Genomic DNA, 14,839 nt, shown 5'->3' on the forward strand with positions numbered 1-14,839 from the left:
GCTAAGATTCTTGAAAATTAGAACCTAGGATTTAATACTCTGGTGTGTTTAGTTGATTTATGTTTAGTTTAGAGATACAGCACGGAAACAGGCCTTTTCGGCCCACCGGATCCGCGCCGACCAGCGATTCCCGCACATTAACACTGCCCTAGGGACATTTTTTACACTTACCAAGGCAATTAACCAACATACCTGTACGTCTTTGGAGTGTGGGAGGAAACCGAAGATCTCGGAGAAAACCCACGCAGGTCACGGGGAGAACGTACAAACTCCGTACAGTACAGCACCCGTAGTCAGGATCGAACCCGGGTCTCCGGCGATGCATTAGTTGTAAGGCAGAACTCTCCCGCTGCGCCACCGTGTCGCCCAAGACGTTGGTGAGACCGCATTTAGAATATTGTGTTCAGTTCTGGGCACCATGTGATAGGAAAGATATTGTCAAGCTTGAAAGGGTTCAGAAAAGATTTACGAGGATGTTGCCAGGACTAGAGAGTGTGAGCTATAGGGAGAGGTTGAGTAGGCTAGGTCTCTATTCCATGGAGTGTAGGAGGATGGGGGGAGATCTTATTGAGGTACACAAAATCATGAGAGGAATAGATTGGGTAGATGCACAGTCTTTTACCCAGAGTACATAGGTTCAAGGTGAAGGGGAAAAGATTTAATAGGAATCCGAGGGGTAACTTTTTCACACAGAGGTTGGTGGGTGTATGGAACAAGCTGCCAGAGGAGGTAGTTGAGGCGGGACTATCCCATTGTTTAACAGTTGGACAGGTACATGGATAGGACAGGTTTGGAGGGTTATGGACCAAGCGTAGGCAAGTGGGACTAGGGTAGCTGGGACACTGTTGGCTGGTGTGGGCGAGTTGGGTCGAAGGGCCTGTTTCCACTGTATCACTCTATAACTATGACTCTATGTTCTGGAAGCCAAGTTAGACAGAGATTCCTGGGGTTTGTTTTGTTAAAGATAATAGAACCCTCTCATCTGCCAGCTGGAGTAGGATCCTAAGAAGCAAGAGAAATGGTTGAGAAATCCATATCAGGGAATATTATGGTCTGGGGTCCAGGTGTTTGGGACCATTGGAGAGTTGTGGATTTCTATGGAAAATGGAATTAGAACTGAGATCTAGCACTGAGTTTGGGGAGCATGGGAAAGAACCCGAGATGTAGGGTATCTGAAAAAGATGTCCTTTCTCATCAGAGTGCTGGACATATTAAAGATTGAGAGCAGTGGTGACATCCCTGAATTGATGAGCATTGAAGAATATAGTTGAGATAGTGAGCATAAGGAGGGGTGATTTAACGTGGAGGTAGTGGGGTTTTGTGAGGTTTTTTTAAGGACTTTCTGCAGGCTGTAAACCTCCTCTTTGTCATATAGCACCAGTTGGTGAGTGAAAAGCTGTTCTGCAAATGCTGGACAGTTGTGTTAGATTACCTTCTCTGGTGTTCCAGTTTTTTTGTTCAATAGCCAACTCACAAACCAGGTCACCCCAGCAATACCTCGGTGGTTTCTCATGCAATTTATTAATGCCATTGCTTGAGGTCGGTCAAAACACAGACAATTTTATCAAACTAGTGCATCATGTCTCATTTATTATTGAAGTACTGAAACTCATATTTAATTATCCATGGACCATAGCCCTAAGATTTAATTTAATAGTTATTCATTTTTCAGGATCTAGCTGTCACTGGCAAGGCCAGCAATTGTTGTCCATCCCGAATTCCATGATAAAGGTAGTGGGGACCATGCTACAAATTGGTGTCTTCCTGGGTTATTTCAGAGAGCATTCAAGAGTCAACCACATAGAGATGATGGTGGTGACCTGCAACTTTGAACCACTGCAGTCCTTTTGGTGAAGATACTCCCACACTCGACAATGAGCAGGAAGCTCCAGACTCAACAATATTTAAGGAAAGACAAAGTATCTCCCAAGTTTAGATTGTGTGCAGCTTTGAAGTACGAGCTGGCAATGTCCTGAGTTTGAGGCCTGATGTTTTGTTAAGTTGTTACAAAGCTGAAGAATGTTGTTAGCGCAATCTGAAGCCACGATAAGGGCATCATAGGTTTTGGGGGAAAAGGCAGGAAAATGGGGTTGAGAGGGGAAAAATAGATCAGCCACGATCAAATGTCAGAGCAGACTCGATGGGCCAAATGGCCTAATTCTGCTCCTATGTCTTATAATCTTATGAAAATACATGATGGAAGTTATGGTTTGTTATGGTTTGGTTATGGTTGATGGGCAGGATGCTAATCACAAGGGCTGCTTTATCTTGAATGGTAGATAGACACAAAAAGCTGGAGTAACTCAGCAGGTCAGACAGCATCTCTGGAGAAAAGGAATAGGTGGCGTTTCGGGTCGAAACCCTTCTTTAGAGGAAGGATCTCAACCCAAAACGTCAACTTTTCCTTTTCTCCAGAGATGCTGTCTGACCCGCTGAGTTACTCCAGCTTTTTGTGTCTCTCTACGGTTTAAACCAGAATCTGCAGTTCCTTCCTACACATTATCCTGAAGGGTGTTGAGCAGTTGATGGGAGAAATGTTTCCATTGAACCAATCGTTTAACTTCTGTCAGTTTTCCAGACAAATTTGTAAATTTGATGATTGCTGGAGGTAAACTACGAAATTTCAAACTCTGTAACTGAAAGATGACAAAAATGACACAACAGCCCGACAACAGCAACTGATATAACAACATCTGCAGCCCCTTTTACTTTTAGTAAAGCAAACTCTTAAGAACTGCATGCTTCTAAATAAAAAAAGTAATTGCTGATCTATTGACAACAATCTTCTCTCTCTGTGTTTTATAAGGAAATCCTTTGAATTTGAAGATGCTGTCAGTCTTCATTCATCGCATTCTCCTTCTCCTACTGAAAATGGTACATCCACCTTGCCTCTGGAAGTACACAGCAGATTTAGTTCAAAAAGCACTTTAGCAGAAGAGAATGCTTATGAAGACATCATAGGTAAGAGCAAGAGCAAAGTCATTGTGAGGATATACATTAGCATCTTAAATCATTGGTCATTGTAGGAGCAAAATGGAAAGGCCACGCGGAGTTGGCGTTTGAAGTAACGGGCGATTTATTAAACTTTGCGCACCAGGAGGCCAGGCAAAGCTGACCTGTCAATTGTGACTTTGGTACATTTTTATTTTCTCAGATGACACGATTACTCAGAACCTTGATTAAACATAACGAGGTTTTGCACAGAGACCTGACCAATAGCAGAACGAGGTCTTAATTAAAGAATGGAACTCGGAAAGACTTAATTAGGTCACAAACAGAATGAGATGTTCATCCTCAAGTCTAAATTCATTAACAGTAAATCCAAATTTCTGTTACAATGATGGGTGCATGCATAATCAAGGCTTTGCTGTGTTTTCCTGTCACCACATTAGCACAATCCACATCCCTTTATAGTCATTATTAGCCCTCACGATTGTTTACCCTACAACGGTCATTCACAAAAATCCTGTTCAAAAATGATTTTCAGTTTATATTCTAGTTACGTTACTTTATTACTGCACTTTGTAAACTATAAAATATAAATTTGTTTAGAGATTGTATATTGTAGCTGCAACATGGGAATAAACATTAAAAGCAGTTGCTTACAAGTTGTTTGAATGTTTAGTTTGAGCTGTGTATATGAATATCAAAATAAATTTGAAAGAAAATTGAATGAGTATTTACTATTGTCAACTCTGACAACCTGTTTAAGGTTTTTAGGATTAGTGTAGATGGACAAAACGTTTTGCATGGACTTAGTTGGCTAATGGATCAGTTTCTGTCCTATATAAGACTATAACACTAAGACTTGACCATTCAAAACTGATTAAAATAAAAGCTTGAGAGTACTTATTAATGTATTTTTTAACGCGACCGTTAGTGGCGTTGTTGACAGTGTGGGGGTAGTCTTGGACTACAATTTGAAATCGATGTCATGGTGACATTGTCTGAAAAAAGGCAGATGGTGCTCAATTCTGATAAATGTGAGGTGGTGCATTGGGGAGTACTGATGAGGCAGTCATGTAAAATAGGCAGAAAAAAGTGATGATGAGCAATGAGGACATTTGACTACTTTTTGGTGATTCACAAGCAAGGAACTGCTCACCCCGAGCAGAACCTGCTGAATGTGAATATTTATAAGGCAGGATGGAAACAAAAGATGTCCACAGATAAAACCATTTCTATAAAATCAAATTACAATTTATGCAAAAACAGTTTAGATCCCCTTGTCCCATTCTTGATTAAAAGAGCAAAGTGGTTATCAGGTAGACACAAAATTCTGGAGGAGCTCAGCAGGTCAAGCAGCATCTCGGGAGAGAAGGAATGGGTGACGTTTCGGGTTGAAACTTTCTTCAGACTGAAGAAGACTACCTTCGATTTAGACCAGCATCTGCCAATTAGCCTACAAACCTGTACATCTTTGGAATATGGGAGGAAACTGGAGATCCCAGAGTAAACCACCCATATCCCTCTAAACCTGTCCTATTCATATACTTGTCTAAATGTTTCTTAAACGTGGTAATAGTACCTGCTTCAACTACCTCCTCTGGCAGCTTGTTCTATAGACCCACCGCCCTTTGCATGAAAAAGTTACCCCTCAGATTCTTATTAAATCTTCACCTCCCTCACCTTAAACCTATATCCTCTGGTTTTCAATTTCCCCTACTCTAGGCAAGAGACTGCATGTATCTGAGGCTCTACCCAAGACTCTGTGCGTCTGTTCCTCCCAGCAAGCGTTTTTTCTCAGCAAGGCATGCTTCTGTATCTTATCCTTACTTTATAATTTTTTTAAATTATTTTTTTATTAAGATTCACTGTTGTTATTATTGTTTATTGTCTGGATCCCTTGAGTCCTCATTTGATGTGAGCGCTTATCTTATCAGCAGCCATCTTCACTATGTCGAGTGCCATAATGAAACTTTGTATTATTTTAAACCAACTTCCAGTTTCTCTTCAAACCCCTTGTCTTATTTCATCGCAGATAGACACAAAATACTGGAGTCAGGCAGCATCCCTGGAAAAAAGGAATAAGTGACGTTTTGGGTCGAGAGTAGACACATAATGCTGGAGTAACTCAGCGAGAAAGGCAGCATCCCTGGAGAGAAGGAATGGGTGACGTTTCGGGTCGAGACCCTTCTTCAGACCCATTCTTATTTTATTGCACCAGTTCCTGTTTTCTTATTTATATCATCGCGACAGTAACTGGTGTCATTTATGTTTCACTAAGTCAGTACTTATTTGCATTAGTATCTAACGTCTTATGTGATCGCATTTGTAAATAATTTCTTAACCCTTCACCGATATTGCCCAGCAAACTTGCGGCTCTTTCATTTTCCTCCAACCTATTCTTTTATTACCCCAACTTGTCACCTGAGAACAATAAGGGATCTCTTCCTTTATGGGTGGTGAAATTAAACAGATTCATCCGATTAGTTTAGTTTGGTTTATTGTCAAGTGTACCAAGGTACAGTGAAAAGCTTTTTGTTGTGTGCTAACCAGTCAGCGCAAAGACTATGCAGTACAGGATTACAATTGAGCTGCCCATAGTGTACAGACACATGATGAAGGGAATACCGTTTAGTGCAAGATAAAGATAGTCCGAGAGTCTCCAAATCGGTAGCTAGTAGCGCAGAGCTACTCTCTAGCTGTTGATATGATAGTTCAGCAGTGAGATAATAGTTGGGAAGAAACTGTCGCCGAATCTGTCGCCGAATTGTTGACAGTCCGCCTGGATCTACCTTCCACCACACTATTCTAAGTAAGTGTTGACATAGCTTTATAGGTCACTGCTGATGTACTAGGTTGCTGAACCAACTTAGAGTAATGTGTACCGATATAGAATCACTTTGTAAGTAAAGATATGCAGCTGGATACAGTGCAGAAAAGGTTCACTCGTTTGATTCTTGGGATAAAGAGGCTGCTGCATGAAAAGTGGTTGATCAGACCATGCCTCCACTCACAGAAGCATAGAATAGCATTTACTCACTGATCCAGAGAATAATGCGGGGGGAACTTATTGAAATATTTAATATTCTGAAGGAGATTGATGGGTAGATAGTCATACAGAGTGGAAACAGGCCCTTTGGCCCAAATTGCCCTTGCAGACCAACACCCCATCTACGCTAGTCCCACCTGCCTGCGTTTGCCCCATATCCTTCTAAACATATCCTATCCATATACCTGTCCAAATGTTTTATAGATGTTGTGATAGTACCTGCCTCAACTACCTGCTGTGGCAGCTGATTCCATATATCCACCATCCCTTGTGTAACAAAAAAGTTGCTATTAAATCTTTCCCTCTCGCCTTAAACCAGATGTTCTCGATTCCCACTCTGGGTAAAATACTCTGTGCATTTAACTTTTCTGTTCCCTTCATGATCTTATACACTTCTATAAAATCACCCCTCATCCTCCTGCACTCAAAGGAAAAGAGACCGAGCCAGCTCAACTTCACCTTATAGCTCAGGCCCTCAAATCCTGGTAACATCTTCGTAATTGTTCTCTGCGCCATTTCCACCGTAACAACATCTTTCCTCTAACGGGGTGAACTGAACACGATACTCCAAATGGGGCCTCACCAATGTAACCCACCGATGCTGAAAGAATGCTCCTCCCAGTGGGGTACCTGGAGCTCGGCAGCATAACTTTAAAATGGGGAGTTGTCAAATTCAGGCACAGATAAGGAAGTTCTTAAGAGATCAGAGATGAGCAGTGCCTATACTCGTTGTTTAGAAGCTTGAAGGGGGGATCTCATTGAAACTTACCAAATAGTTAAAGGCATGCATAGATTGGATGTGAAGAGGATGCTTCCACTAGTGGGAGTTTCTAGGACCAGAGGGCACAGCCTCAGAATAAAAGTACGTGCGTTTAGAAAGGAGATGAGGAATTTCTTTAGCCTGATGGTGGCGAATGTGTGCAATTCATTGCCACAGACGGCTGCGGAGGCCAAGTCATTGGGTATTTTTAAAGAGGAGAGTGGCGTCCTTGATTAGTAATGGTGTCAAAGGTTATGGGGAGGCAGGAGAATGGGGTTGAGAGAAAAAAATAGATGAGCCATGATTGAATGGCGGAGTAGACTCGATGGGCCAAATAGCCTAATTCTACTCCTCCGACCAATGAACATGACGTTCTTCTCTCTCGTGAATCTTTCGAATTCCACAGCAGTATATTACTATCAATCTCGAACGGTGGAGGCAGAGTCATTGATTATATTCAAGGCAGATGTTGACAGGTACTGTTGTGGTTCCCTGAGCCTCGAAATTAAGACAGGCGACACGGAGAATTCTTCGAGAAGTTAAAAGCCTTTATTTGCAAACAACGGCTGGAACAACCAGGACATCAACCGCCTGACTGCCCACTTAGTACACCGGGCAGCCTATATTTATAGGTTTCTTCCAGACCTTATCTTCTTTATCTTACCTCATACCCACACTCCTTTCTTCAATCATTCATTTCTTTGCTGTCACCCGTCTGTCCCGCCACCATTAAATCCCATTCAGTAATTTATCCTTATCTTAATGCTCATATCCCTTCACACTTCGCCACCCTTGTTTTCCATCCTAGTCCACCCATCATCCCAAGGCACATGTCTTTTCTTATCTCGCCACCATTATCTTTCATCCAAATGTGACACGGATACAGACAGTTGCAAAAGGTAAAGAAATAATGTTTGGTATACATCAAAGTATAAAGAGTGCTGAGATAAATATAAAGAACGCCTAAGTACAAAAAGAGATAATGTTTGGTACAAATCAAAGTATAAAGAATGCCTAAGTAGTTAATGCCTAAGCAGTTACAATGTAAAGAGTGCCTAAGCAGTTACAAGAGTACAAAGAATGCTAAGATAAATATACAGAATGCCTAAGCAGTTACAATGTAACCGGTAAACGACTTCTTAATGTGTTCGTACGTAAATAACATAATTAAATGGCTGATATACAGAATAGCAACTCCCGTATATCCCCCCTTTGAGACCTATGTGGTCTCACAGAAAAAGAAAACTAAAAGCCTCACATGTTGTTGACTTAAGTCATAAATCCAATCACAATCATTAGCCCCCAACTTAGGGTAATTAGATATCTAGTGTGCAGCTCGTCAGTGTTCTTTTTCTAACATATCCTGGGTTACTAGGCCAAAAACCCACCCCCATTTGCCTGGGGTAGGAAAAAAGACCCAGCCACCCTTACAAACTACATCCTTAGTAACCCTCCACTGCAATTTGCTCGTCATTTTAGTATTGTATCGGCGGGGTCAGCTCCTCTTGGAGTGTAGACTCACTCTTATCCTGGAACACCGGAAGCTGCTTCGCAGTGGCTTTTACGAGGAGAGATTTGATGCATGGAAAAACACAACAGTACAATAGTAATTCCAATCCGATAGTTATCCCGATGTTAGCCAACCATGCTCCTCAGCCGCCTAGCATGTTTTCCAGCCAGCTAAAGAGCTGATGCCCAAAACCTGCATTTTGTTTAACTTCTTGCCTTTGATTTTCCAATTTTTCCATTGCCTTAGTAAAAAGCCCGCCTGGGCTGGTATTGTTGGGTGTAAAAGTACAACAGTGTTCCCCAAAAAGGATACAGGCACCCCCTTTTTCAGCCAATAACCAGTCCAGGGCCTGCCTGTTTTGCCATGCCATTTTGCTGGTGGCGTCAAGCTGTTCCCCTAAGGCCGATAGCGCATCCTCAGTATAATTAATAAATCTTTGCTGGTTGTGATAAATGTAGTTGATCCATTCTGTGTTTTTTGCAGGTGTGATCCAAAACAGTTTCGATTCCAACCCAGCAGTAATCTCATTTCTAGCTTTAAATTGATTTGGGATTCATCTGGGTTGCCCTATCGCATCCAGGTAGACTCCCTCGGGCATTTGGTCAAACAATCTCTTCGTTCGAGTACTCACGAACGCCTCCTGTGGGCTGATCACGAGGACTGATTGGGCTAACATTACCCTAGCACATAGACCAGTCCAGTTAAGCGGAAGTGTATTTCTGGGGCTGCCTCCGCACATCCAAAATCTGTCCGCTATAGCTACATCTGCCATCAAGATAGTCCTACAATTTGGCAGTAAAGTAACACCAACCTTCAGTGGCCAGTCTCAGGCTGACTGACTCGGATCTTGCTGATTGCATCTCCAGATCCTTGTACATTTACCTGGGAATGTCCCTACTGGATGCATGTCATTTGCTGCATGATAGCACTCATATTGCTCCGTACTTTTGATCTTAATCCCTTGTGGTGGCTTAGGGTAGGGTTTTCTTACCTGTGTGAAATTCCATAATGCACAGTGCTCTGCTGGGAAAGTCACTTGTGTTGATCCTGCTGCATTTAGACACTGTATTGGGCGGTAATACATAACTGACCATTGTTTTATGCTTTGTAAAAATTCTGAACGTTATGAGGATCTGGTATAGCCAGTATTTGTTCCTTGGCTTTGGCGCATATGATGCATTGTGATAGTTTCATAGTTTGTGCCGTGTATTGCGCCCACTTATACCAATCATTAGTGGCCGCCGTGAGCCACATAACCGAGTCATAGCCATCCCTATTCCTAATGTCCCTTCGATTCCGTACCTGCTCCCCTGACCCCAGCAGGGCAACGTTAGGGCCAGTCTGGTTCTGCCAAGTCCAAATCTGTAAAGTCTAGGACTTCCAGGTTTGAGTTGGAAGAGGCAATAGTAGCCTCCCCCATGTCGCCTCTGCCCATATTGTCATGAGGAGGACAGGCGCCCACGACCTCATCTTCAACAACCTCAGAATCACTAATGTCTCCCAAGACTTCCGTTATGAACTGGGCAACGCTTGATCATTCTCCTGCGTTTTCGTTCTCTCGTCCGCTTACCTCGAGGTTATTCACAGGTTGTGCCTGTGGGACAGTCCTTGTACAATGATTGAGATGGTACCATGTAGACCGGCCTTCTACCTGGACAGCAGTCGGTGAGGCTTTAGTTACCATGAACGGGCTTTCCCTACTTGGCTCATTCCACCTTCGTCGAAAGGCTCGCACATAGACCTGATCTTCTTGGTCCACCTCTGGCTCCTTTTGCTTTTCCTGTGTATAAATATACTTGTGTATCATAGTTAACTGTTGCATGTATTGTTTAAGTTCCTCCTCCAATTGTTCCAAGCTTGGTCCCTTGTAAGGACCTCTCCATTTGGGCATCGGCATGGGTCTGCTAGTGAGCATCTCGTGTGGTGTTAAATGAGTTAATCGATTAGTTTGCACGCGACAGCTCATTAATGCCAGTGGCAGGGCATCGATCCAATTTAACTTTGTGGTTGCACAAATCTTATTCAGCTTGGCCATCAATGTTCCATTAACCCTTTCTACCATGCCCTGAGATTGAGGGTGGTATACACACCCAAATCTTTGTTTCACTCTTAGGGCTTGCAGCACCAACAACCGTTTTTTGGATAAAAGCCGTTCCATTGTCGGAACTGATTTCGGTTGGTATGCCAAATCGTGGGATGACCTCATTCATCAGAAACTTGACTACAGTTCCTGCACCCAAATCTTTAGATGGTACCGCCTCCACTCATCTGCTAAATCTATCAATTACTACCAGCATGTATCTTTTCCCTCTTACCGTTTTCAGCATGTCCACATAGTCGATCACCAAGTGCCTAAATGGTCCTTCGGGCACAGGTATATGACCTATAGGTGTTACTATTCCCTTTCGGACATTGTTTTGAGCACATATCTCACACTGTGACTGAATGTGATCTGCTGAAGCCTGTAGATAGGGTGACCAAAACCCATCCTGCTTTATTTTTCTTATCACCTCCCCCCTTGCACAATGGTCTAACCCATACGCTTCTGAGATGAGGATGGTCAGCAGAGGTGTAGGTGCTACCAGCAAACCTTCTTCAGTAGTCCACAGGCCCTCTGCATTCTGCTTGGCTCCCCTCTGTCTCCACATTGTTTGTTCCGCTAGAGTAGCCCTACCTTGCATTTCAACTATATCCTCCTGTGTGGGTTCCAGGTCCAAATTTACCTGAGGGGCGATAATGGCTGATTGCCATCCAGACGTTTTTCTGGCTGCTTCGTCTGCAGCATGATTGCCCTTTGTGATCATGTCGTTCCCCTTCTTATGTGCCCGGCATTTAACAACAGCTAGCGCCCTAGGTTTACTCAGTGCCTTTATTAGGTCTGAAATTTGCTGAAAATGCTGTATAGGATCCCCATTGCTTTTCTTGAAGCCTGGCTGCTTCCATACTGCCCCAAACAGATGACAGACCCCATGTGCATATGCTGAATCTGTGTAAATGTCAACTTTCTCACCTTCCATCATTTCACATGCTGCTGTTAGAGCCTTAATCTCCGCCAACTGGGCTGAACAAGGTTGTGGGCAAGCTTCCAATTTGATTGTTTGAAAACCTGATTGGTCCTGCTGCACCACTGCAAACCCTGCATGATTGCCATCATGATCCCTATAGCATGAACCATCCATAAACAAAACTTTCTTGTCCTCATCATTCAGTGGTTCTGATTGTAGGTCTGCCCTTAACTTAGAAAAAAACATCGTTTTACCTACGCAATCATGGGGTTCTCCCTCGTGATCAAGCGGAACATAATCAGCTATGTTACTTGTGGTGCATCTCTGTATAGTAATGTCTGGAAATGTCAACAGCATTTGAAACGCTACTATTCTAGCCGGTGTCAACACAAACTTTCTTTTTTCCAACAGCTCTGCTACCTTGTGGTGCGTATATATAATCACAGGATAGCCCATGGTTACAGACGAGGCTTTGTCATACGCATAGTGCAACGCAGCCAGTCCCTGATAGCAGGGTGGGTAATCCTGCGCCACCTCATCCAATTTTGTACTGTAGTAAGCTACAGGCTGCTTAGCTTTACCTGTGCCTGTTTCCTGCATCAGTACTGCTGCAGCGTAGCCCTCCTGTCTGTTGGAAACCTACAGGTGAAAGATTCTCTCATAGTTTGGCAGGGCCAGGGCTGGGGCTGACTGTAACTCGTGCTTAATGGTGTTAAAAGCTGTCTCCGCCTCATCATTCCATTTTCAAACTTGCGTGTCCTGCTTCCTTCAGTATTTTTCTTAATGGCATCACAATTTCAGCATATTCTCCAATCCAGTCTGAGCTGTATCCTGCCATTCCCAAGTATGTCATCATCTGCTTTACTGTCCGAGGTTTGGGAGCTTTAATTATTGCCTCAACTTGATCTGGTGCTATAGCCTTTACTCCTTTGGAGATCAACCGTCCTAAATATTCCACCCGTTGCTTACAAAACTGCAACTTCTTCCTGGACACTTTATGGGCTCCTTACGCCAGCCTTTCCAAAAGAGTCAGGGTGTCTTGCTCACACTGCTCCTTACTTTCGGAGCAGACCAACAAATCATCCACATACTGTATTAACGTACTATCCAAGGATATACCTTCCAAATCTGCCTTCAGTACCTGATTGAAAACATGAGGCGAGTGTTTAAATCCCTGCGGCATCCTAGTATAGGTATATTGAATGCCCCTATAAGTAAACGCAAACAAATACCGACGTCATTCCGCTAACGGCACGCTAAAGATTACCGAGCAAAGATCAATCACTGAAAAGCACGTTGCCTCCTGCGGAATGTTAGTAGTGTGTGTGGGTTTGGAACCACTGCTGGCCAATCTTTCACCACCTCGTTGACTGCCCGTAGATCATGTACTAATCTCCACCTTGACTTGTCTGCTTTTAAAACTGGTAATAGCGGGGTGTTACAGGGACTCTTTGTTTTAACGAGTACTCCCGCCTCCAACAGGCCCTGGCGCCACAACCTTTCCTGCCCTATGTCCTGGGTCTCGTCAAAACGTACCGTACAATGTAGCTCAGTTTTGGGCAGGGTTGCTTCAGGTAATATGGTCATCACTCCCTCTTTCCACCTGTTCCACGTTTTCCAAATTTGATCTTCTATATCTCCTATCCAAAATACATTAGCTTTTCTAGCTTCCCGCATAAACAACTGGGCATTCGATCTTTCCACGCTCAGACCATCTTTGGTACATTCCAACTTTAATTCTAGTTTCAACAAGGCATTCCTGCCTAGCAGATTAACGGGGGTTCCTACAGACACCAATATCGGTAATACTATTTCTCTATTGCTCATTTTCAAACTTACAGGGGTTGTGCATCGTGTTCACTGTGTTTTTCCCGAGAACCCTACAGTTTTAACAAATGTTCCTGACATGGGAAGGTGGGAGGCATACTGCGGCTGCACACAAGTGTATGTGGCTCCAGTATCTATCATCATAGGTGTTACCCGCCCTCCCAAAATTACCTGAACCATGGGTTCTTCTTCTGCCTCTCGTGTTATCATTGGGTAAAGTCCCTTCCCATCCGGGTTCTCTGGGCACCCCTAATATCTAGCATAGGGGTTCATGAGTCCAGTTGGGCCTCCAGTCGGGCCCGTTGGTGCTGACCCTGGGTTAAAACACTGCTCACCCTCTGTGGGTTCCTGTTGGTATGGACCGGGCCACGGACGGTATGGGCAGTCCCTCCTCAGGTGCCCTACCTGATTACATCCCCAACATATTTTATCAACTGTCCGTCTACTTACTGGCCTTCCTCGTCCCCTTCCTTGCGTCCCCCCTTGGGGGCCCCAGGCCTGTCGGGGCTGATTTCCTGATTTATTTTGTCCCTGATAGAGCATTTGAGGAAACGTTCCTCCAAAGACATTTATTATTGGCATGGGATTCTCTGGCCTCTGCCTGGCTCTGTCAGAGGACCCACTATGCATCGGTGCATTGTTCATTTCTGCTGTTTCAGCTGGGTCTGTTGTTACTGCCAGCATTTTCTTTCCTTTTTCACGTTCTTTCTTTTTCAGTTCTTCTAGTTGCATTTGCATCAATTTTCTCTGCACCTCTTCATGCTGGTCCACCAGTCTTTTTTTATCCTTACGATATTTGTCGACTGCATGAACCAGGTGGTCCCTGAACTGGGAGTGGGGCATGGTTGTCAATCCCACCACTTCCTCCAGTCTGGACTTAACCTGAGGGGGCATGGCATCCACCACACTGGTCCGAAACAAAGCGGTCATTAACTCATTACCGTCTATTTGTTGTTCGGTTTCAAGTCTCCACTTTTTCAGTTGATCCTCCAAATAGGCTGCTGGGTTCTCCGTGTCCCCCAGCGGGTCTCCCCTCAATGTCTTTGGGTCCACCTTGAGCGGGTAACAGTCTCTGAGGGCCTGCCATACCTCCCGTCTGACTCGGTCAAATGGCCGGCCATCAACCATTGGGTTATTTGCTGCGTTTTTTATCCCGGCCATTTCAAATAGTTCTGCTAATTTTGTGGTTCCTATCACTTTCACCAGTAGTGCCTTCAAATCTCCCATAGCCAATAACCGTCCCGTAGTTTCCTCCTCAAAGGCCTGTATCCATTTTCCTGCCCCGTCAAACATGTTGGGCAAGGCTTTTTTCAGCCCTTCTAGGTGTCGGGTCGCCCAAGGGATATACTGGGTTTGTCCTGCCTTTTTCAAAAGTAAAGGCATCCTTCCATCCCTCAGCTCCAGTCTCCCCCTTGCCATCCCCTGTTGTGGTTCTACCTGTATGCTTTCCCACCTCATTCCTCCCTGAGCGTACACCTGGCTTTCCTTTCTTTCTCTCTTTACGTTCTCTTCCAACTCCCTTATCTGTGTCTCTAAGTGCTTCATGGATGCCTCTATTTCCCTTCTATACTCCATTGTCCTTGTTCTTTCCCCATCACTTTCTAATTCCGATTCATTCTCACAGTTTTACCCTTTCTCTGATGCCTGCTGATTACTCGCCTGTGATTCTGCGTTGTTGTCTCCCTCATACTCCTCATTTACTGCCTGACGGGTCTCATAGATCTTTCTGTCCCTGAGGTCCC

At 43.9% G+C, this 14,839-nt stretch overlaps 1 protein-coding gene across 3 annotated transcripts in view; it reads left to right on the forward strand.

Moving 5' to 3' along the window:
• The window catches only part of dennd2b (DENN domain containing 2B), a 243,904-nt gene that overhangs the window by 158,642 nt on the left and 70,423 nt on the right, over positions 1-14,839 (forward strand). For 2 of the 3 annotated variants that reach the window (XM_078415402.1, XM_078415401.1), the window contains exon 4: positions 2,807-2,961. The exons of the other annotated variant lie outside the window; for it this stretch is intronic. In XM_078415402.1, coding sequence (XP_078271528.1) covers positions 2,807-2,961 — 155 coding nt within the window. The remainder of the gene's footprint in view (positions 1-2,806; positions 2,962-14,839) is intronic. 3 annotated transcript variants of the gene reach the window in all.

The sequence above is a fragment of the Rhinoraja longicauda genome, chromosome 18 (genome assembly GCF_053455715.1).
Source record: "Rhinoraja longicauda isolate Sanriku21f chromosome 18, sRhiLon1.1, whole genome shotgun sequence".
In the NCBI taxonomy this organism is placed as follows: Eukaryota; Metazoa; Chordata; class Chondrichthyes; order Rajiformes; family Arhynchobatidae; genus Rhinoraja; species Rhinoraja longicauda.